General features: G+C 35.1%; 1 protein-coding gene across 3 annotated transcripts; it reads right to left on the reverse strand.

The window, feature by feature from the left end:
- Nucleotides 1-2,022: 2,022 nt before the first annotated feature.
- Nucleotides 2,023-7,295, reverse strand: LOC113334759 (raf homolog serine/threonine-protein kinase Raf-like). 3 transcript variants are annotated; one of them, XM_026580964.1, is made up of 13 exons: nucleotides 6,530-7,294; nucleotides 6,022-6,421; nucleotides 5,267-5,891; nucleotides 5,010-5,050; nucleotides 4,689-4,757; nucleotides 4,280-4,380; nucleotides 4,029-4,107; nucleotides 3,518-3,616; nucleotides 3,363-3,431; nucleotides 3,208-3,257; nucleotides 3,006-3,087; nucleotides 2,626-2,704; nucleotides 2,023-2,461 (listed from the first exon to the last, which is right to left on the reverse strand). In XM_026580964.1, exons 1-12 carry the CDS (start codon nucleotides 6,973-6,975, stop codon nucleotides 2,645-2,647), a joined length of 2,121 nt encoding a protein of 706 aa, XP_026436749.1. In that variant the 5' UTR covers nucleotides 6,976-7,294; the 3' UTR covers nucleotides 2,023-2,461; nucleotides 2,626-2,644. The 3 variants fall into 3 exon arrangements, with proteins under 3 accessions (XP_026436749.1, XP_026436747.1, XP_026436748.1); XM_026580963.1 differs by having other exon boundaries at nucleotides 2,027-2,461; nucleotides 2,626-2,720; nucleotides 6,530-7,293; XM_026580962.1 differs by having other exon boundaries at nucleotides 2,626-2,720; nucleotides 3,208-3,431; nucleotides 6,530-7,295.
- Nucleotides 7,296-25,854: the final 18,559 nt, after the last annotated feature.

Raw genomic sequence — 25,854 nt, forward strand, 5'->3', positions numbered from 1 at the left:
GCTATAGGTCTAAACTCAGCTGGGGTGATTGGGTTTAAAGTTTTAGGGATAAGAGAAATGAATGAGGCATTCATCTCTTTAGATATAAAGCATGTTTCAAAAAAAGCATGGATCATTTCAGTTAAATCAGGGCCCATAATTTTCCAATTTTGTTGAAAGAAAATTTGTGAGAACCCATCCGGCCCCGGACTTTTGTCCGGTTCCATTGAGAAAAAAGTTTGTTTTATTTCAGCTAAGGAGGGGATCGTGCAAAGCATATGATTATCAACTGAATAGATGCTAACAGGAATCATATCAACCATGTTTTGGTCCAAACAAGGATTTACAGTAGTTGTTATTTCATGAAAATGGTTAGTGATACAAGAAACAATTTCAGGTCTACTGTTTATCCATACATCATTCTTGTCTTTTAAAGTTTCAATCATGTTTCTTTTGAACCTCTGTTTTGCCCTAGTGTGAAAATATCTAGTGTTTCTATCGCCTAGCAGAATATTTTGATCTCTAGTTTTAACCTTCCAAAAAATTTCTTGTGTAGTGTACCAAGCAGTGAAAATTTTGATCCCTTCTTTAGTTCAGCCTTCGTTTTTTCTATGTTTGTTCGTATGTTTCCAAAAGTGTATTTCTTCCAGTCTCTAAGTATATGTGTTACACAAGTGAGTTTCTTATCCATGGGCATGGGAACCCCTAATTTCATTTTCTCACCAAGCATGTATTAAAGGCTTACATTCATCATGTTTCATCCAATCACCTAAGTACTGAATGGGGTAGCCCCATCATTCCAAGTGTTAAGGGTGTTAAGAACTATAGAGACATGGTCAGAAGCAAGAAGCCCAAAATGTATGATACTGGAATCGGGGAAACTAGTAATCTTTAGGGGATTACATTATGCCATGTCCAGTTTCTGTTTTATAATATAATTATCTTTTTTATGGTTATTCCAAGTAAAAGTGTAGCCTGGGAAATCTAGGTCCAAGAGTCCACAGGAATTAATAAGATCATTGAAAACATCATCTTCACTGCCATTAAAAGAGAATCTACTATTTTTCTCTTCAGCATGCAAAACTACATTTAGGTCACCTATGATTACCCAAGGTTTGTTCATATTACTAGCTAGACGTTTAGTAATATTCCATGATTCTAGTTTTAACGGAGAGTAAGGGCTCCCATAAAAACAAGTGAGTATCCATTCAACATTATTATTATTTGGGAGCACAACAAAATTTATGTAGTTATGGGCATAGTCAGAAATATTTTTATATAAATGAAATTTATTTTTATATAGAGTATTACATTAACTAGTTGGAAGCCTAACAAGCTAAGCTCCAACAACGTATTATTACATTAATTGAACAGGTTGTCGTGCTAGCGTACCTGCGAGCCTCATAAATAACCTGGCCAAGGGAGGGCACAATGGGAGCAAGCTAACTCTGCCTTCCATGTTAATCCCTGCAACATTACATCATTGGGATCTCGAACCTGGGACCTCCTAAAACGCATGAATCTTTATGAAACGGAGATGACCAGATGAGCTAGGTGCCCGTAGGAGGAACTAACCAATAATTATAGACATCCAAACTCCTCATTATGTTATGCATAGCTTTATTTTGTTGTTTGGTGTTAGAAAGGAACAAAATATCAGGATTTTTTCCATTTAGAATATCTAGCAAATTATTCCTACTCTCAGACCTAAACCTTCGCAGTTCTAAGTTAAAATACTAATAAATTCCCAAAAATATGAGACAATGGGATATTCTAATTCTAGGACTGTTCGATAGATTCTAGTCCTACTATTTTTTCTCTCTTCATCGTCAGAAAAATGGCATAAAGACAGATTCAGTAAAATCACTCAGTAGACATTTTTTTCTTTTGATAAAAACAACAAAAAAAAACAACAATAAACAAAAAACAAAACTTCTGTTTTGGATAACCGACAAAAAAAAAATATCCATTGGTTTCAAAGGTCTAATCTAAAATTTAGTTGTACTGAGAAAAATGAACTTGAGTGCAAGGAGAACACACAAATTGAGATCATTTTCAAGCGATTTCACCAGGTAGCGTGGAGACATATAATTTATTATTTTTGTTTTTTTAGAACAAAAATATTTGATGCTAGCACAAGCATACATGTATGATGAGATTTTCATATTTAATGCTCCAATTAGAGCTTATGAGGTTGCAAGGGACAACCTAAATGACAAAGATGAATCATTGGTACAGCTGAACTTTTTGGTGCTGACTGATACAACTCATATATAGATAAAATAGGAATTTAAATATCTGGTGCCAGTGTAGTACTATGACATTGTGCTCCGCGGGATGCTTGGGAATTCAAATATCTGGTGCCAGTGTAGTACTATGACCTTGTGCAACGCGGGATGCTTGGGCTTTAACGGAATACTGTCTCTGCAGATCTTTTAACATCTCTAGGAGTTCCTGGAATGTGGGTCGGCATTTTGGGTCACTGCATTCATCAAGTTCCAGAAAAGAACAGAAGAAGAAGAAAAAAACAATATGAAAGGATTAGGATTTTGGGCCATGGTAACCATAAAGTTTGGTTTGGTTTCTATTATTTGGGTCAGGTGAGAAATTGTCACTGAACAAACAAACAAGCTGAAAGATTAGCACCTGTGCCAACAGCTCTCAATTATGGATACCCATGGTGGATCCATTTCTTTTGGGATGTCAGGTCGTTGGTCCATGAAGCCTACAGCTCCAATTACCTGCATAATTACTATCAAATCGTATCTAAAAAGATATACACTGCTCACTTTAGGAATCGTTTGTAAACTGCCTACTTTATGTAAGGCTAAGAAAATTAACTAAGACATGGATATCAGGCAAAACCTCCATATAACATTAGTGCGCCAAGTTTTTGATAGAGGTTGGAAAGCATCAACAAGGCAGACCCATTAGCATTTAGTTACAGGTGCTGAGAGGAAATTAGATGAATATTCCCCATAATTACCCCACTAAAAGATTAGAACAAAGTAGTAAACAAAGATTACCTGCATTGAGTTGAAGTTATCCCAAGGAATCTTTTGCGTGGCAATTTCCCACAATACTACTCCATAGCTATATACGTCAGACCTAGAGGTTTTAAATATATAAAAGTGAAGTAATTTAGCTGGTGAGCTCCAAAAATGAGACAAGTCAGAACATCCAAATCTCATTGCCAAAGACTCAAAGAAAAATAAGTGTTGAACTTACTTCTCATCTGAGCGCTCGTTCCGGAGAACCTCTGGAGCCATCCACTGCGGCTGGATGATTAAAGCAAATAAAAAAAATAAAAAAAAATCAATTGAGTTGAGCAACTTGGTAAATAGAAAATGGAAAGAGCATGCCTTTAAGGATATGATATGTACCGTTCCTTTTCCAGTCAGTGTTGAGAGAAATGTTTGATGTTTGAGTTTTGAGAGACCAAAGTCTCCGACCTGATGGAAATTAAAAGATGACAAACATATGATGCTTCGTTAGGTGCATTTTTTAAATTATGTTATGAAATAGAACAAAAACAAACCTTAACGTTCCAGTTTTTATCAACCAATAGATTTGACGACTTCAAGTCTCGGTGGACAATTGGTGGGTTGCAGCAATGAAGATAATTCATGCCCCGTGCCTGTAAAAGGGTTTCACAAAAATCAATATTCTTTAAGAGAATCTACTGTTCCAGATCAGTCTAAGACCAAAGAGCGAATAGAAGTATCATATATTTGTACCATTAAACAGGTACAAAGAAATATAGCTTAATATATATGATGTAGGAAATGTGAATAATAAATTCAAACAATAGGGGAGACTATTTTAACTAGTAAAGTAGTTCAAGAAACTCTTTCAAACCCATTGCCCACAACATAGACTCGAGAGACGAGTTATTACCAAAGAGAAAGCAGATCAGTGTAGTCAACGGCATTAATCATATATTTTTCACTTAACGGAGAAGAGATCAATAGAAGATTTGAATTGAAATACATCCTAATGCCCAATGAAACAACTATATCCTAGAAACTCCATCCAAGATGAGTACTCACAATGTCCAAGGCCATGAGAACACGTCGCCTCCAATCTAATTTCTGGGTGCTCCTTTGAAGGAACTGAAATAAACTTCCACTGCATTAAATAGGTTGTAAGCTCGGTAAGGAAAATAAATTGAAGGTCAATCACCTTATTAACAAAAAATCTTTAGCATAGCAGATAATGCTATACACATAAGCACATTCAACGTGAACCAAGTACCCTTGATCAAATTTGGAAGTTTTCAGAAGAAAAATGGAGAGTGTACCGTGGCAGGAACTCGGTGACAATGCACATATGCTGAGGTGATGCTACTGCCCCCATAAAAAGTAGCACATTTGGATGTCGCAGCCTCTTCATAAGTAATACCTATGTAAAAGATACATATTAGGCCAATGCACACATCTATGAGGTGCAAAAGAGAAGATACAAAATGAAGTGCCGCTCAAATATACAAAAACTTAAGCCCGCTATATTCCTCAAAACATGAATGATAACAAATATGCCTTGGATAGTTTGTCCTAGCTGCTGCTGCAATTTGCTAGAAACTTCATAACTTTTTCAAGAGAATAAATGTCAGGTTTTTTGTTTGTTCCTAGGGCCTGAAGTGAATACAGTACAATTTAATTTTACCTTTGAATATTAGAAAAGAAAGATTAGCCTGGCTGAGATATTACCTCTTGTCTAAAGGCACGCAGCAAATCACCCGAGTACTCGATCTTTGAAAAAACCTTTACTGCAACATCCTGCACGAAATTGCTAGTTAACACCACAAAAATTGCTGGCACTCTCTTCAGGGAGAACCTATTTTATTTAATGCTCACTATGAAAAACAAAAATAAAATACCAGCATCAGTATCATAATTGCTGATATACTTTTACAGGTAACAATTCATTTACATGAGCAAGATGTGGCACTTCAGGCCAACAAATTAGGCTAATATATAATGGTTTCCTGATCCGTGCAAATGAAGTTCTCGAAGGAAAAGTAAACATACCGAACCACACCAAAGACCATGATACACAGTTCCGCATGAACCTGGGACCATTAATCAAAAATTAAACATCAGAAAACGTTTCGTTGTTGATAAAAATTGGGAAAAGGAGGGTAAGAAAAAGTGGAACTTCACAGGAAAGAACTATGCAGTCTTTTCAAGCTTTGGAGAAAGAAACACAATCAGAGCACCATACGTAACTGCTACATGCTTTAGTAAGGTTCAAGGAAATATCAGCGAGGGTGAAAAATATAGCATACCTTGCCCTATTTGTTCACCAATCGTTAAGTCTTCCCACAAAATATCATAATCCAACGAACATGTTTCCCTATCAACTTCATGAATACCACTGCTACTGTTACTACCACTGGTGCTTACACTGCTTAGGCTGGTAGCATTCAGAGAAGAAGACCAAGAACCAGGGGCTTCATTTTCAAATTGATTACTCCCTACAACCTGGATTTCCGGCTTTACAATGGTATCAGAACTCTTCTGCTGATCATCATTCAAAACCGTAATATCACGTGTAGTCCTTGCTACTGAGCCATCCTGTTCAATTCCCCTCCATGGCCAGGATATCCCCTTCTTGCCAATCCAAGCCTCTGCCTTGGAGGTTATTCTCCTGTGGATCCCAATCTTCCCATCACCATCACCATCATCACCAGAATGTCCTGTGGGCTGTTCCTGGGATCTTAGAGAACCCTGAGAATGACCACCAAAGGGAGTTGAGGATAAGTCTCCCCTAGGCGAGCTAGCTCCACTGGAACATGGATCCTCCCAACGATCAAAACGTTGGCTATTTGAATTTGCATCACGCGTTTCATATTCTAAGGTGTTATCACTCGTCTTCATCTTCGATCGGACTTTATTGGTCATTCTGGACGCCTGTTTCATTGTGCTATTATTCAAGATGTTTACCAGGAAAAAATATCATTAAGACAGTTAAAGTCCTCAGTTCTCTTAATATTTCAATTCCATTTAGGCAGATAATCAAATTTCAAAAATCTTAACTTACCAGATTCGAAATCTTTGAGGCAATCATAACTTGCAGAGGTTGCTGAGAGTCAACACCAGTATTACTAGTTGGACTACTCCTGGTAGACACTTCTGGAACTTTTCTTTCAGAAGATGGGAATACAACCTCTCGAAAGGGCGGAGTATCTCCAGATACACTAATAATCCCAACCAAACTACCATTATCATCATAGAATGGCGTATTGGTTGCAAGGACAAGAAACCTTTCCCCTTGTTTATTCTTGACAGTGAACTGTCCAGTCCAATTCTCCCCTAAGGAATTCCTCTCCACTATTTGATTAGCTTCATCATAGTCTCTGGAATCAACAATAAGAGTGCGAATATCCTGACCAAGCGCTTCTGATGCAGAATAACCATAGAGGCTCTCAGCCATTTGATTCCTAAAAAAACGAATAGTCCATAGATGGACAGTGCAGCCATTACTTAACTAACTACTATTAATAATCATACTAACAAGAAATGGAATTGATATTTTACGAAGAGCTCACCAGTGAATTACGCGACCATTAGGCTCAAAGATATGAACAGATTGACCCATGGACTGCAAGATATTAAGATACTGTTTATTACTAAAACTAACAACAGCAGTTTCACTTCCTTTATTAGGATTTGAAAACTCAGCACTAGGTCTTCTTCTACTGATACTATTACTACTATTGACTCTCTGTAAAGGAGAATGTCCAAATGAAGCAGAACCCATTTTCCATTGACCAGAGTCCCCCCTATTCCTTTCTTCATCACCACCTCTTCTTGAAAATCTGGATCTTTGTGGTGATACAGAGTGAGACCTCTGATTGTTGTTCCTGTGACCTGGTCTTGCAGAGAGAGTCAATTTGGTAATTTCATCTTGGAGATGGGCATGTCCTGCTTCAAGTTCCTGAATCTTCTTCAGGAGTTGTTGCTGTTGTTCTAGTGGTGAAGGATTGTCACCCATGATGTGTCTGTGTTTTTTACTGAGAGAAAATTGAAACCCAATTAGATTGTAATTTAAGATTTTTTGTTCTCATCATCATCATCAGAAAGAATAAGTGAACTGAATGAGGATAAATTGAGAGGAATTATTTCTTTTGTTCACTCAAATGATTGACTGATTTCAGTGGATCAGAACTTTATCCAGTAATGTTTTTGTCTGTGCATGTTTTGTTTGATGCAATATGCTTGTCTATCGGAAGCTTTGGATAATAACTCCCAAAGAGGAAAGGAATATTTTGTAGTTGGGGTGCTGATATTTTATCAGTTTCATCAGTATGAGGACGTCTTTGTTTAGACAGCTTTTATTATTTTATGTTGCTCAAGAATATCAACGTTGTTAATAGGTGTACCAAATTAAATGGGGTGTACCAAAATTATAATAAGACAAAACAGATTTTTATATAGGATAAAACAATTTTTGTCTTGGCTTGGTACATCCCATTAGCAGCCTTGAAGAATATGACTTGTTTTTTCACTAAGTTCTTTTTAGGTGGATTTCTAATCCAATCAACAAAGTTAGAGAAGTATTTTGCCTCTTTTGCAAGAATATCTGCCACATTATTAGCAGTTCTGGGGATATCGAAAAAACCGAAAAAGTTTTGACAAAAATAAAAATCTCTTTTTCCTTCATCCATAATAACTTGATTATGCCAGGAGATTTGAGAAGGTATCCCATTCAAATAATCAAACAGATTTTTGCAATCTTCTTCTATACTGAAGTTTGTTAACCTTCTTTCTGTCGCCCATTTAGCTCCTTGCAGCAGTCCTAGAGCTTCCGCTTCTTCTGGGATAGAAGCTGTGACTGGACCTGCTCTGCCTTGTTCGAACTTACCTGCATCATTCCTTAGGATTAATGAGAAACCTACAGGCATATCTTTAGAAATCCAAGCAACATCAATATTAAGTTTCTTTTGTGTTCTCTTAGGAGGTAACCATTTTGGAGTTACAATTTTATTTGCTGAGAGTTTTCTAAATGAAGGGTTATCCTTACACCAAAAGTCTAGAAATCTTTGTATTTCTAAGGCTAATTGGGAACTAGTTTGTTGTTTTGTTTCAAATGCTCTATTGCAACGTTCCTTCCAGATGAACCAAGCTTTAGTCAATATGATTTCTATGGGTATAATTGAGTCCTTTTTTCCTAGCCATTCCTTACAAATATCTAAGAAGGTAGTAGTATTGTCAAAGTTTAGTTCAACTGAGTATGGCTCAGCAGCCCAAACGGTCTTGGCAAAGGGACAAGAAAGCATCAGATGTTCTAGAGATTCATGCTCTTGACAACCAAAGGAGCAGTTAGGATTAATATCCTTCATAAGTTTAGATAATTTCAGATTTGTAGATAGCATCTTGTAAAACTTCCAAGCAAAATTTTTAATTCTTTGAGACACATTAAGGCTCCATAAATTTTTCCAGAAAGAGTCAGGCTGACCTAAATTGTAGTGGTTCACTGTTTTTTCATTGAGCTTGTTATACATAGACTTAACAGTAAAATTTCCTGAGTTGGTAAGAAGCCATCTGAGAGTGTCTGGTTTGTTTATGGCTATTCTAATGTTGCTGACGTTCCTAGCAATATGTTCTGGAAATAATTCACAGATTAGAGGAGAGTTCCACTTCTTAGTGATTGGGTCAATGATATCCTTCACAAGTGTTAAGTGAGAGTTAGTAATAGTTCTAAAGGTACTAATATTGACTTCCAAGTTGGGTATCCATCTATCCTCCCATATATTGGTACTATTTCCATTTCCTATTTCCCAAATACTGTTTTGCTCAACTAGATGAATACCTTTACTAATGCACTTCCAAAATCCATGAACTTGTAGATGGAGTTTTTTGCTTTGAAGGTTGGAGATTTTCTGAAATATTTAGGCTTAAGTTGTGTCACCCAAAGGGTTTCTGGCTCAGTTAGTAGTCTCCAAGCTAATTTTTTTATCATTGCAAGGTTGAACTTATGTGCATTTCTAAATCCTAAACCCCCCTTTCTTATAGGTTTACAAAGTAAATAATAAGATTTTGGGTAGTATCCTTTATAGTTAGTTTCCTTACCCCACCAGAAGTCTCTTTGCTGAGCATCTATTTTTTTTGCTTTTTTTTTGGTAAAATGAAGGAACTCATTTGATAGCTAGCCATGCTAGCCAGAGTTGCTTTATTAAGAACCATTTTACTAGCCTGAGCTAGTAATTTACCTATCCAACCTTGAACTTTGTGTTCCATTTTTTCAATAATTCCTTCAAAGAGTTTTATCTTTGCTTTATTTATAAAAAGAGGAGTTCCTAAGTAAGAGTCTTTAAGATCTATTTTTTTTTCAATAACTTACTAACCATTCTTTGATGCTTGGGTTGAACTTTTTTGCTAAAGAAAACCCCTCATTTTTCAAAATTTGTTAACTTTCCTGAGGCTTTACTAAAGGAGTCAATCAAAGCTAGAATGTTATGACATTCTTTAAGATCATCTCTAATAAAGATAAGACAATCATCAGCAAAGAAAAAGTGTGAAATAGGGCTATTCTTAGGAGATATTTTAATTCCATTTATTAACTTCTCTGTTTCACTAGAGAGAAGTAATCTGGAAAAGATCTCCATACAAATTATGAATAGGTAAGGGGAAAGGGGGTCCCCTTGTCTAAGGCCCCTAGAAAGTTTGAAATAACTACCAGGGTATCCATTGAGTGAGACTGCAATGGATGGGGTAGATATGCATTGAAGGATAAGGTTACAAAACTTGTTGTCAAAACCAAATGCCTTCATTGCAGTGATCAGAAAATCCCAGTCTACTGTGTCAAAAGCCTTAGACATATCAATTTTGATTCCCATTCCAGCATGTTTCACCTTCTTCTTCTTGAAGGAATGAATTAGCTCTTGAGCAATAACAACATTGTCAGAGATTTGCCTTTTAGAAAGAAAGGCTTCCTGGAAAGGGAATATTATAGTGTTTAGAAGAGGTTTCATCCTATTAGCTAGGATTTTAGATATTATTTTATAAATAGTATTGCAAAGGCCTATGGGTCTAAATTCACTAGGGTCTTTGGGGTGCCTACTTTTAGGAATAAGGAAAATAAATATTTTGTTGAATTCAGGATGAAGCTCTCCTGATTCAAAGAAATGCTGGATGGCAGAGATCACTTGTTCTCCTGTTGTTTCCCGGTTGAGTTTGAAAAAACTAGATGGGAAACCATCCGGTCCCGGCGATTTATTTGTTTTTAGTTTTTTAGTAACTAACCAAATTTCCTAGCAGTATGGATAGAGCTAAGGACAACATTTTCTTCCAGAGAGAGACAAGGGGAGGTATTTTTGAATAAGAGAGGATTAAGAGAAGGAGCAGAGAAAAGATTCAAGAAATAGTCTGAAACGGTTTTTTGAATTTCATGTTTTCTGAAAGTTAATTCATTATTACTCTGTCTAAGACATTTTATATTGTTTCATTTTCTTCTTTTCAAAGTTTTAGTATGAAAAATTTAGTATTTTTTTCACCTAAATGCACTAAATTTTCCATAGATTGTTGTTTTTCTATTGCTTCTTGGACATCATAGAGTTTTTCTAATTGGTACAGTTTTTCCTTAATCTTATCTTCTTTTTTGTATACATGACTGGATTTATTTAAGATATCTATTTGGCTTAAGGTATTTTTTATTTGTTTAGAGGGAAGACCGAAGATATTCTTCTTCCAAAAATTTAGATTAGTTTGAAGGTTTTCAAGATTCAAAATGAGGGAGTTGGTAGGATTATCTCTAATAACATGATTCCAGGATTCTTTAATGGTCTGCACATAGGAGCTTTCCTTTTACCAAGTGTCATAGAATTTGAAAGTATATTCTAATTTGATGAAAGTAGTATCTAAGTTCAAGGCAATAGGGCAATGATCTGAGACAGCACCCACTAAGTGTGTGAGCTCAGCATTAGGTAATTGGGTGCTCCATTCTACATTAGCTTCTGCTCTATCTAATCTCTCTTGTATATTAGCAGTATCCTCTCTATGATTATTCCAAGTATATTCATATCCTTTAAAACCTAAATCTAGAAGACCTGCATTGCTAAGTATATTTTGATAGTATTCACAATCTTATTTTTTAAAGGGTAACCCCCCTATTTTGTCTTCCTGACAGAAAATCATATTGAGATATCCTAAGAGAATCCAAGGCATTGATTGTTTATCTACTTGCTAGGATATTTCAGTGAGGAAGTCCCAAGCTATATTTTTATTAGCAGGATAAGGACTTCCATAAAAACAAGTTAGCAACCATTTCTGAGATTCAGAATTAGTTTATACAAGGATATTGATCATATTAATTCTCCAGTGAACAATTTCAAAGGAGAATCCATCAACTCATGCTATTGCAAGGCCTCCTGCTAGTCCTATAGGGTCTACAATATGTGTATTTGGAAAAAATTTGAGAAGGTCTTTAACTAGTCTTTTCTGAGATAGTCAATTGGTTCAGATGGTTTTGAGTTAAAGGGTTACCACAACCCTGAACATTCCAAGCAATAATTTTCATAGTTTCTACTAAGACACAGGTTAGTCTGATCAGGCAAATTAGGTTAGATAGAATCCTAGTTTAGTCTGGAGTCAAGGAAATATGCAAACAAATCAATTCAAGCAGATCAATTTAATCTAAATTAAGCAATAATTAGATTCACAAGAGTAATGATAGAGTTTAGGGTTACCTGAATTTCGACCTTTTGCTCAAATGGGGATTCCAAATTGAAAGGGACTGGTAAATAGCTATCTGCTGCCTGAGATTGCTCCTTTAGATTAGAGCCGTATTGATCAATCTAAAGCAGATCATCCATATCTGAAGCCAAGATACAGAGACCTTTGGATGAATAAGAAGAGGGAAAATCCTGGACCGATAGTTTAAAAGCAGATTTAGGCTGAGTTTTGGGTGATGCAGATGAAACATGCAGTGGATGCAGACTACGATGATTAATACTATCATGAGATGCATGAAAGAACGAAGAAATTGATTCAGAAGAAATTGGAGAGAAAAAATTCTCCTGCACATCTTCGAAAGGAGAAGAAGAGAAAGACAATCTTAGGTTAAACAAGTTGGGTTCTTGAGCTAGGTTAAGATGACTCAAAGAAACTAGAATATGGACTTGCTCTCTACTTGGTTCCGGGTTATCTTCAATCGGTTCCATGGAGTTGATACTCGGTGAGTCTCCGAGTAGGCCGATCGGAACGAATCATCACACGAAACATGCAGAGGGATATAATATTCAGGCAGATTGAAAGGGAACGTTCTTTTTCCTAGAATGAAGTTATAAGCTAACGTCATATCTGCATCGTAATACATCGGTCCCAACACCTAATAAGGACGTTCAGCAACATGAGGAATGATACTAGGCTGCTCAACCACTGGGTGTTCTTGTCTATAAATCTCATACAAAGTTTCCCTATTTCCTAGTATAACTAAGTAGCGTTCGACTGGTTCCATCTTGCCATGAGCATCACTGTTATCCTTAGGATTCCAGATCTGAATAGGAGTATTATATAGATAAAAGATATCATCCATTGGACCTGGAGATGGCATTGAGATATCATAAATGTCCTCCAGAGGTCTGTTTTGTAGGATAACACATTGGTTAATCTTGTAACCAAATCGAAAGAAGTGGGAGCAGAATCTAGAAGGAAGGTTGTGGTAGGTGAAAAATCAAATTCAAATTTGAGTAAACCTCGACCAATCAAAAATCGACAACAAAAGCAAATAATGATCAATCAGAAAGAAGTGTCAGACACAATAAATGTATGAGATTTGACAAGAGAATGTCTCCTCAAACAGAGACATGGAGCCGCATAAACAAGAAACCATAGTAGAAATTAAATGTACAGCATTTTGACTAGATTCAAACGCAAACTAGGGTTAGAAAAATAAATAAAAAGCTATTAGTCTAGTTGCTGGGTATCATAATAGCCATTAATATGGTTAAAATTAAAATGTATCTTATAAATGCCAGATAGCCACTAATCAAAATCTGCAGGGAAGACGAAGAACACAAGAAGATGAGACGTCTGATAACACAAAGGAAACGTGAAGGAAAAGAGGGGAATTAATGCTTAGGAAGAATCGAGAAGATAATGAAGCTATAAAGACCTCATACCAGAATCATTTCATCTAATAGAAAATTAAAAAAATCATCAGAAAATATTGGGAAAGAATGGCTTGCAATCACTTTAGGATTCCAGAAGGGTTCAGGTTTCATTAACTAAGGTTGTGCGCTGTCAAGAAGGACAGCTTCATCGGATGCAGTATTATCGATGCTTGACCTGCCAACGAGAGACTTTTATGTATCCTGCACAAGCCCAACGTTTAGCTTTGTTCAAATTAAGAAAATATGAGAAAGAAAGGTTGGGGAAAGAAACTATCAAGCAGATTCAAGAAAGATTGGCTAACGGAATTCCGGTGAATGCCAACTATTTCTTATCAGATTACCCTCCGGGAATGGATTATGCCTATGCACACGAGAAGTCAGCTATCTATCAACAAGTTCAAGGGGGAGGAATAATAATGGTTGAAGATTCCGATGAAGAGGAGTGAAGAAGGAGTGGTAAATAAGCAGTCTCAAAAAAGGAGAGTCAGTCACTTTTATTGTTGCACCTCTAATGGGTTTAGTCTAACAGTTCCTATGGGTTTTTGTTTGCTTTTCTAGTTTTTTGTTGTTTCCTTAGTTTGTTTACCGTCCTCCTTGATGTTACTGCTTTTCAAACTTTAATGAATTTAGATCTTCACCATTGGAGCTAATACCATCCCTAGACTGAAATTACAAACGAACAAAGGGAAGAAATCGCAGTAGTAATCTAATGATAATATATGACATATCTGTGGGAATATCATCTAAAACCAAGGATTAAGACAATAAGGTAGTACAACTATAAATACTATAAACTATGGTCAAGCTTACAAGCTAACAATTGAAAGATATTCTAAGGAACCAACTTAAATTAGAGATAACAAAACGATACTCTCTAAATGGAATGCACAATGATTATGATTGAAATGCATGATAGAATGAGTAGATTTAAGATATCTTATCAGTTAAGAGCGTCGAGAAATCTGATGAGAAATATAAATCTTTCATTATTAAGAGATAACAAAGAGATGCTTTCTAAATGGAATGCACAATAAATAATGATTGAGATGCATGATAGAATAAATGGGTTTAAGAGATGTTATCAGATAATGCTATTCGAGAAATCAAATGAGGAAGATGCAGTCAACAGGTCCCGGATTCCCTATCTAAAGAAATTGATCAAAAATTGAGGCTTGGAAGATTCATATACTATTTACCCCTTTCTTAGAACCCCATCTGGCTTGGGATCGAAATCAGATGGGGGTATTACTCAACTAACATTGAATCAAAAGGAATAGAAGAAGAAGAGGAAGAAAATTTTGTTGGAAGAAGGATGAAGGAATAAAGCCGTTGGGAGAAGAGAGGGAAGAGCAAAAAAAAGTTGAAAAAAAGTTGGAGTATGAGTGTGTTTATTCATTTAAACCGAACTTACGCATTTTTGGGATACCGAGAGACTCTTATCTCTTAGGAAATAGTTTGAAGGCCGTAAAAAGGGGATACCAGTTATGTGATTAGGGAGTCTTTTATCGGTTCTTCCATCCTTAGCTTATAAGCCTTACATACATGTTGGACAAAGTGATTGGCAGTTTTCTAGCCTACTGGTGATATAAGGCTGCATGTTTATGCAATATGCCTGGTTTTTTCTTGGTTATACTGTCAGCTGCTTGTTGGAGATGTGGTGGAGAACTCTACTTTGAGAGTAGTATAAGGCAAATAACAAGGACTTTATCTCTTCTTCAATGAATTTCCACTAGAGAAGCCTAATTTTTTTTGAGCGTAACAATTCACATGAAATTGTAGCTGGGATGGAATATGTACAAGTTGTTGATAAAGTTGTGGTAACAATTTGATGTGTAATTGTCGTAGTAGTCGAATGAGTTTTAAACCTACAGATTGGAGTGCCGCCTGACCATATTTGACGTCATCACCTATGTTAGAGCATAGCTCGGTTGAACCCATCAAGCGTTGGTATGTCAAGTTTGGTTGTCATATTTTAGTATCAAAACTCATCTAGAGTCGCTTGATTATTTACTACAGTCAACTTCGTTTAGGTTAGACTAGAAAGTCTAGGAATGTTGAGACGTGCAAGTATTACTCTGAAGACCCGTAGAATGTGAAGAGGTAACAACTGCAACGAAGACATCATTCTTCCTCTTGAGGTTAGTAACACTGACTTGAATTGTTTCCATTCCTAACGTATCTTTAAAGCCGTATTATATTGAAAACATAACGTGCGAAGTTGTATATATAATACTCTTGTGATTAGACTTGGTCATACCATTATGATCAAAGTGTATAGGAATTACATTATATTACGAAGTATTACGCTTATCTTTTGAACTTCGTAAATACGAAATCAACATAATCTATGACTTTAGTTACTTGATTATGTGTAGGATATATGTGCCATTTCAACCTAGAAAACGGAAAAAAAAAGATTAGCTCTCGCACTGCTAGATCAATTTTGATCTAGCAGCAACCACGCCAACCATTTGGAATTTCATGATGTCATCATAAACCATAGTTTAACCACCTAACTTTACTCACCTCACCGATTATCTCCTCCAAGTCTCACCGATTACCCCCTCCAAGTAACACTATCTTCCTCGGAAAAATACTGTATAAGGATCATCATGGATAAACACTCACATATAATATGGTATGGAAGATGGGTTTCTCAAAAACTCATAATCGAAGATTTTCTCTTATCAATTTCATTGTCAAAAAATATTCAAAAAAAGAAGAAAAGCAGAAAATCACCATCCATATCATAATAGTGAAAAATAGAAAACATGGAGTTTTAATCATTTAACCAGATCAAAAGTCCAATATGTATGATTGTTAATTACAGACATTGATTGATACTCATACTTGATACATGAACTTGGATATTTTTGTTGTTGCGATTTTAGGTAACCTGAACTTTTTTTTTTTCATTTCACGGGATTGTTGGGTTTGGATTGAGAAGAAAAGTGTTTGCGAGAAATGGATTCTGCTGTTATTCCAACATCATATTTTGTTTTCCGTTTTATTTGAATATGAATAGGAATTTGTGTGTAGTGATGGTTTTTTATTTTAACTTCCTTGGCATAACAAAAGTACTGTGAATGGTCCATAAAATCCATGAAGCGACACTGTAGTGATTTTGAATTGATGTATCAAAAGTGTGTTGGTCTTGGACATAAATTACAAGAATTATCTTTAAATCCATGGAAGAAAAGGAATTGACAGTGAAAGAAAAGAAACACAAAATGATAGAGTTTTGACATTTTTGTGAGCTTATAATCGAAAGAGGTGAGTGTAGTTTAGGGGGGGGTTTAAACTATGGTTAATGTATTGTTTGGTGACGTCAAAAACTTCCAAATGGTTGGAACGGGTGTTATTATATCATACTTTGATCTGGCACTGTGAGAGCTAAATTTTCTCCCTGGAAAACTATGTATTGTTACATTGGTTTAAGCAATTAGACGTATGAACTTGTTTCATAATCGAAAGGCAAATTATGAGTGTGTTGGTACGGTTCTTTATTGAATATTATTTGGATGACCAATACGAGATGACAAGGTAGAAACTATCTTGACTTATGTTGAGAATCAAGGTATAACCGGTCATGGCCTATAGTGTGTAGCAAGTTGTAAGTGGTCACAGGCTAACTTGGAAAGAAAGGTGTAATCAGTCACGAGTTACATTGGGAAGTAAGGTGTAATCTGTCACAAGCTACATTGGGAAGCAAGGTGTGACTGATCACAACCTACTTTGGTAAGTAAGGTGTAACTGATATCAAGCTACATTAGGAAGCATGCTGTGATCGGTCACAACCTATCTTGGGGAGCATGGTATAACCGATCACAACTTATATTGTGAGTCATGGTATAACCGGTCCAAAGAGAAAAACCGAGTTTCCAAAGTTCATACATTTCTTCACGTTGTGTGTGAATTAGAAATTAGGGTTTGATAAGATGGAAAACTTCTAAATATTGATATTATTTGAACATATATGTAACTCTTATCATTTATTGTTCAAATATATTAGTTGATGCTCAAGATGATCCCAAACCGAAATATTGAAAAGTATTTAATTATGATTTTTAAATATTATATTTTAATTACCACCAATTAAAGCCGTTGGAAATGGTTTATTAGGCAATGTGCTAAACTAATAATAAAAAAAATCTAAGTGAGATTTCAGAAATATTTTTTGGAATTTAATTGGAAATAGGAAAACCGAAATTAGGTAATTTATGAATATCTTGAGAATATTTTCGTTTTGGAATTTCCTTGTTGTCCAATCAACCTTGGTCTATGAAAATGCGAGGGTACCAAAATACACCACTACCTTTTTACTTTGGAAATCTGTATGGACAAACTCAATACAACTCCGAGAGTTAAACTCAATAAAGGAATAGTATCCATAGTTATATCTTTCTCTCTTGCGATTAGAACGTTTACAGAAACAATTCTGTGAACCTAATCACAAAGAGATTACTTGGACGGTACCAAAGACCAATTGTCTAAGAATCAATCAAGTCGTATCCAACAAACTAGGTCGGATGTATCTACTATTATTGATCAACGTACAACCTATGATATTTCAATTATATGGATAAACAATATAATTCAGAAAAACAAAAAACACAGATGCCAGAAGTTTTTTTAGCGAGGAAACCGCAAATGCAGAAAAACCTCGGGACCTAATCCAAAATGAACACCAAACTGTATTAAGCCACTACAGACACTAGCCTACTACCAATTAACTTCGTATTGTAATGTAGTTGAGCCCTAAAAGGTATCCCACCGATTAAGGTACAGTCGCTCCTTACGCATCTTGAATCCCAGTAGGACTCCGCGCAATTGATTCCCTTAGATGATGTCACACCAATTAAGAGTTGCTTCAACTCAATTGAAGACTTTGAACCAATCTGCTTCCCAAAGATTAATCTTATATATGATTTCCTTATACAATCAAATAGTTTGATCAAAGGTGATGGAAATCTATATCAATAGACAAAGTCTATCTTACATCAAAATCCGGACTTATGCAACCCGGAGTGCAGCCTAGATTATTATTCACCTCACAAGTATAAAACCTATGGAATCAACAAAGTTTGAGACAAATAAAACTTTGATGATTTCTATCTATCTTTATCGATGGAGCAAGTACAATAAACGATCAAGATCAAGATGATCGAGTTATCAAGGAAAGATAATTGGACGTGGTTTCACGAATCCCTATGAAGACTTTGTAGTTGCTAAACCCTAAAAGGGTTAGGAAGAGGACGACTCTAGATACAACTAGGACACACTAAAAAGTAATTTCGGGATTCAAAGATCCCATTTTCTTGAAGTTCCCATTTATAGACATCCAAAGCATAGGTTTCTTTAGGTTTAAGCTAAGATAGCTTTGGAACCAAGCAACTAATATCCACCGTTAGATGAATCTTTGAATCTTATTTACATAGGAAAGATATACACTTTGGTTAGGTGAAACCGTAACCGAAACATGTACAAAGACCATGTTCAAGGTGGCTAGCCGACATTAATCTTGAGTCACAATCATGTGATCAAATAAGTCTAGTTTTTTTAGAAAATTAATCAAATACTAATTATCTCGTGGAAATAATTTAATCTCACTTGAAGATAATCGAAATGGTTAGTAAGTGCACAAAGTACAAATACATGGACGTTCGTGACTCAGGGAAGTCGGAGTACGTGTACCGGTTTGTAAACATTTAACCAAACCAAGTTTCGGAGTCAACAGAACTTTTAAAGTATGTGTCCTGGTTTGGAAACCTTAAGACTACGACCAGTTCTAGAGTCCACATAATTATTTTGGTTGGCGTACCGGTTTGGGTACTTATGCTGAGTTGAGGAACACATAACTATTTTGGTTTGTGTATTGGTTTGTAAACTAACCAGGTTCCATAACCATAGTTACTAAATGGTTTACATGTGAGTATGCATACCGATCTGGTTCACGAGTTGAACAGATTTTCACATGATATATATTAAAATATGCGTACCACAAATCTGTAAGTCGATATATAGCTACTCCACATCGTGTACGAATACATGTAATACATGTTCAAACCAATAACAATTTTGGCAGTTTGTAAGACTGATAACACTGTCTTGTATCTGAATCTATAGTTGTTATATGTTTCTCTCCAAATCGATTCAAAACATTCCTGAATAACATTAATGACACGTATCATTGTTCTAGGCTATTTTCGAACAATAAAACTTGAATCATGATTTTGATTACGATTTTTTTTTTGTCCTTAACGAAAATTCATCAAGTATGAACAAATGTTCATTAAGATTAGTCATTATATCTCCAGAACTAATTATCATGATAAACTTGACTCAAAATTATTGTCTATGCATAATAGTCTAATTAGTTATGCGACATCGTCTCAGTGATAGAAAAGTGAATATAACTTGAGAAATAGGTGGTTCAGTCTTCACTTACCTTTTGTTGATGAAGTTCTCCAAAATCTTTTGTTGATCTTCGCCCTCAAACGATAGAACGCAATGATGACTGTCGTGATCCTCTGTTTCTCAACTACATTTTTATCCTAGTCTGATGCTTAACTAATCGTAGACTAGAAATCAAGATATAGTTTTGACAACAACAAGCTTGAGATAGCAACACTTGTGAGTTTGACCGAGCAATGCCCTAACAATCTCCCCCTTTGTCAATTTTAGAGGCAAAACTATCAATCCATATGGATAAAAACAAAGCTTAGAAAACTTCTCGAATTCATCATGTCTTGATTTTCTTGGCTTTTTCAACTCCTTGAACTCTTCGTAATTTCAAGCTGCAATGATTCTGAACGCGTTCAACTCAGCATAGTTGTTGTTGAAGAACCGTATCCATGGTGATAATAACTTTTGAAAATAAAGATTCTCAATCGTCGTTATACAGAAACATAGTATTATTCTTTTCTCCAAAGTTCAGTTGTATCCCAACTCTAAAGTAATACTACGGTGATATATTTTCCCCCCTTAATCAATACTTACATCTTTTGCATAATAGGTGAAACCTATAGATTATTGATTCACTCCCCCTTACATAATGATCTGTAAACCATATGTATGTAGTACGAAATTACTAAATAATTCTCCCCCTTTTTGTCAATAAAATTAACAAACGTATGAAAATCGTGGGATCGTAATGAATACAATCAAAAGATTTTTCAAGTTTTAAGGAAGTTTGAGGTTCCACATTATACCATAGTGAAAATGCAACTCCTCATATCAACTTTTTTAAATGATATCACATAGTAAGAATTACTTAGCGCTCATCTAGGAGATTTAAGATACAAGTATCCCCTTTTCAAATTCCACATCCTCACTCCCCACAAAGATATAGCAATTAAGCACAAGTTCATTTAAGAACTCTACCCTATTTGATGTCATTCCCAAGAGAACAACATGAGTGGCCTTGCTTTATGAAAAGAAGGATTTTTTTGGATATTAACAAATCACATGGATTTGTATCCGAAAATCGAATTAAAATAATAAATCCGAAAATCGAATTAAAATAATCTTTACGCCAGTTACGGACAAAAAAATAATTTTGATCGATATGACTCAACATAAGAAAATTCTTATGGAGTGTGTCAAGAAAACACAAAAGTGTGATCACGATTAGATCAATACTGCGAGAAAATTCTCAAAGAGTTTGTTATATTTTCCGTTTATAAAAATATAATAGATTTAACTTCTGAGCATATATGAAATATTACCTCGGTTCACGGAAACGCAAAGGCACAAATATTTCATAAGATTTTTGCAATAGTTAACCAATAATAATTACATACTGCAAGTTCCAACAACTTTTGAATTTAAATAAATAAATCTAAAAACATGCAAGATGAAAATTGTTGGAAATAGCTTGTGTAATCACAATTTTTACTATACCAAACCCTAATTATCCTTCTCAAAATAAGAATAAATTCTCACAAGAAGTTTCCTAGACAAATAAAAGAAATAAAAGAAAATAACATGTATTTCAAAATCTTAGACTTCATCTATTTCTTTATACCTTTCTGCAACTCTATCAAAGAATGACTCAACAAATTCTTTCATCCGTTGAATGGCTGATTTGTTGTGTTCTTGACATAGCACGCAAACCTTCCGATTCATATGCTGTCCAAGTTTCGTATATTCTGAGATGAGCTTTTTCTGGTCTCTAATCATGACTTTTTTGCTTTGCGATCATCTTGAACTGACCACCGATGAGTTGATGTAATTGCAATTGGAGGTTAGCAATTTCGATCTTAGAGTCATTTTGAGCATGAGTTAGATACCTAAAGGAATCAACAATCCAGGAGTTATGTTCTTTTCTCAAATAAATCCTTTTTATCATTCTTTCATGGCAAGATCTTTCTTCCTTCGAGTCATCTGCATTAAGAACGATGGTTTCATGAGGTCTTTTTAAGCTTTTCATTCTTTCGCAGAGATGAAAAACTAGAACTCGACTAAATATTCTTTCAACCAAAGGTTTATGAACATAAAAAATATCTACCTCATTTTATAAGGAAATAAGGTTTTATCTCCTCCGAGTTAGGATACATGAACCGATTCATAACCCTATTTTACCGATTATGGTCCGAAATATTGGGTTGATAGCCAACCAAAGACAAGTTTCCTCTTCTCATAACAACAGATTCTCAGCTCTATAAACTTAGTGCATCAAATATACACCACATATTAGAGCACATAGATGGATATTGTTGTGAAAGAAATTAAACTAATTGAACAAAATCTGCCAATTACTTGACTCCTTTTCCGAAGAGATGTAACTAGAAACAGTCAATTAAGAGTCTGACTTGAGTAATCTCGATATTAAAGAAATCTTTGATATATGTAAAGTCCTTGTAACTCTCAAGTTAGTTCCAAGGACTTATCTGTCGAGGTTAACCAATAAAATGAGACATAGTCTCATCACTAGTATCAGATGGTGATACATCAAGATTAGCTTTCTTGTAATGTTGTCTTTGTTTTATTTCATTTCTTCTATTATGTTTTGTGTGAGGAATCGATCTAATTTACTTTGTAACAAGGGAGTTCAAAAATTCCTTTTTACTCGTACGTTTTTCTGAAGAATGGTTTCCTCGAGAGGCAAGAAGAGGACCCATTGAGATTCGTTTCAGAAAGTCATAATCACTTGGATTCCATTTTCTGAACTTAGATCTTCCACGGTTACTTCTATTATGAGTAGAACAACTGATATTTGTAGTGTTATTAGACACTTTATTATGAAAGTAATTGTACTTATGGAACTTTCTTGAGGAATCACCCTGATTATTCCTTCCATGGGTTTCCTGGTTTTATGCAGATATAGAACCCATTGCAGTCAGATTTTTTACTTTTCTAATTGCAAAGTTAAGCAATTTTTGAAGAACAGAAATTTGTTTCTTTCTAGAATAACAATTCATAGCAATATGATTCTTCTTTTCACAGTGTGAACAGATTTGTGGAATAGAAACCTTCGTTGCGTTGTCCCTACTAGTAGCTTCATTAGATGCTAGCATACTACATAAACCTTTCTTACCGGACATATTTTCGGAAGTAACTTTCTCAATGTTAGGTAATGTCACAGGGACAGTAACATCAGTCAAGGAGGAAAAATTAATTTTTAAGACAAAGTTTTCTTCTTTCAAGGAGATACACTGTTTCTGAGCTAATAGGAGATCCATAACAAGTTTCTCTTTTTCAACATGAAGGCAGTACAATTCTAATGAGTGAGACTTGAGTATATGTTTTTCTCTTATCGAACTTTCTCTAACAGTATCTTCAAGCTTACTAATCTTTTCATCCAGAATAGTTATTTCATGAGCAAATTTTTTTCATATCGTTAGAAAAGGTTTCAATATAACCAGAAAGTTCACGTTCCCTATCAAGGGACTTATCAAGCTCATCAAGATACCGAGAAAACTTTTCCTCAAGATCTCTAATTTTAGAGGTTTGAAAGTCAATAATCTCAGTAGATTTTTTTAAGCTTCTGGTAAGTTCCAACTTAGATTCTGATATTAATCCATTGGTAATCAAGGGAAGCATATTGTCGGTAACTGATAACATGATATATTTTATGTTAGAGCATTGCTCGGTCGAAATCTCAAGCGTTGTTATCTCAAGCTTGCTTGTCAAGTTTAGTTGATCAAAACTATATACTTGATTTCTAGTCTACTTATAGTTATGTCTCATATTATGATAGAATTTGTAGTTGAGTTTTAGAATTCACGCCGTTCTCCAATTGAAGAAGAAGATCTACTGAGGAGCTTAGAGGAACTTCATCAACAAAAGGTATGTGGAGACTAAAGCTTATCTATCACTCAGAACTCTATTCTATTCTATCTTCTAATGAGACTAAGTCGTATAGATATATAGACTTTTACATTATATACATTTCATATTTCGAGATGAGTTTTTCTCACTTATCTATTTCTCAAAATATGTGTTGTAGCTTTTAGTTTTAGCTATGTTCATCGTATTCTTGACGAGTTTAGTTGGAAACAGTTTATTTGTTGGAAACTAAATATTAAGTCAAAAGATTACCATGTAAAAATTACCTTGAACATCTTATATGAATTGTGTGAGACAATCGTTTGATGTTAGCTCGGGAAGTTTCGTATTGATCATTCGATCACTTGAAAATTACTTGAATCTAATGGTATTTTTTAGATTACCATTGTCGTCTTATAAGGATGTTTCAATGATTAAATTGAGAGTTTAGAACGATTACCCATGTATGGATACAACACGGCATGCATACCCAATATGCGAAATGTATTGTGATGATTCAGGTTCGGAACTCTTGTTTGCTTACCTAGTATGCGAACGGATTTACCTGAGAAGGTCCGGAACTGTTGTTTGCGTACCTAGTATGCGAACAGGTTTACCTGAGTTGGGTCCAGAACGGTTGTTCGCGAACCGGGTTTGCGAACGGCTTGACTAGGCCAAGGTCCGGAGCTGTTGTTCGTGTACCCAGTTTGCGAACACAGTGGTTAAGTTATAAAATAGGTAATGTATGATTCTCATACTCGTGAAATAAAAAATTAATGATTAAAGGAATACAAATTAACTTTGCAAACCGTGGCTTAATGTTCATGAATTTATTCTTGTATAAGTACTTTGTACGATTACGAATCAACCGATTTCGTTTCAATTTGTTCATGAATATTTCTATGAGATAATGAACAATTGAAAAAATCTATTGAAGCACAATAATATTCATTTGATTATCTATCATGATCGGTTGATCATCATATTTGATCTAGAAGTGTTAGATGAACATGGCTAAGTCAAAAGTGTTCACATGGCTAACTTCGGTTAAATGTTATTGATTCAACCCAATATACACGTTTAGGTACGGTTACCCATATCTAAATATAAGTATATTTCATTTGTGCGTAACAAGCCAAGACCATCAAATGGTGGATATTAATTGCTTAGTTTCTAAAAAGACTTAGCTTGAATCTTAAATCATGAGTTCATCTATACAGTGAATATTGAATGCTTTGTTACTAAGTTATCTTAGCTTTGATTGTAAGTAACCCTGATTTGAAAGGATATATAAGGGAGAACTCTAGAAACTGGAAAACCTAATCCCGACACTTCCTTGTGTCCTAGTTGCAAACTAGAGTCAATTCTCCTTTAACCTGGGTTTTACAAAATTGTTATTAGGTTAACGACTTGAAGACTTCATTTGGGATTCGTGAAGCCGGATCCAACTATTTTCTCTGTAGTTGCGTATACTGATCTTACTTGTTCTATCGTATTGAGTTTTATCTTCTCAAAGATTTACTCGATATTTATCTCCGATAGGTAAGATATAAAAAATAATCATTGTGATTCCGTAATAAATTCTTATGTTAATCAGGTGATAATCCGGTCTTATGCTCTTCGGGAGTATAAGATCGGATTATTAGTTGGTTCCTGTTCACCTTGATCTTTGTATCAAAAGACGGAACAAACAGAATAAAGGATAGACATACCTGTGGGAGACAGATTTGTTTATAAGTCTTCGACTTTGGGTCGTAACAGCTCTTAATTGTGGGTGAGATCAGCTAAGGGAATCAAGTATGCATAATACGGCGTGGTTCTAGAGGCGTAAGGAACACGACTGTACCTTAATCGGTGTGAGACTTAGTTAGGGCTCAACTACATAACAGTCCAAAGTTAACTTGTAATAGGCTAGTGTCTGTAGCGACTTAATACAGTGTGGTTTTCAAATCTGGACTAGGTCCTGGGGTTTTTCTGCATTTGCGTTTTCCTCGTTGTTGATGGTGGTTTTTATTTCAGGGCTAAAACCGTAAAACCCTAAATTTATGTACTCTTGTTCTGCAAAGAAATAAGAAGTGTTTAAAGCTGACGAGTGCTTACGCCTCTTTACTTACATATGTATTGAGCAACTTAGTATACTTGTATATATGAAATTTATTTAGAATAGTGTTGGTTGCAAAAATCCAGTATTCTATAAATTTTATTAATCTCTCATCTGCATTATTACTTGTTAGAGCATTGCTCGGTTGAACCCACCAAGCGTTGGTATGTCAAGTTTGGTTGTCATATTTTAGTGAATCAAAACTCATCTAAAGAGTCGCTTGATTATTTACTAGAGTCAACTTCGTATAGGTTATCTAGAAAGTACTAGGATATGAGACTTATAAGTATTACGTGAAGACTTGAAGAATGTGAAGAAGTAAAGAGCTATAACGAAGATATCATCATTCCACTTGATGTTAGTAATATTTGACTTGAACTGTCTCATTCCT

This window comes from Papaver somniferum, unplaced genomic scaffold (genome assembly GCF_003573695.1).
Source record: "Papaver somniferum cultivar HN1 unplaced genomic scaffold, ASM357369v1 unplaced-scaffold_137, whole genome shotgun sequence".
In the NCBI taxonomy this organism is placed as follows: Eukaryota; Viridiplantae; Streptophyta; class Magnoliopsida; order Ranunculales; family Papaveraceae; genus Papaver; species Papaver somniferum.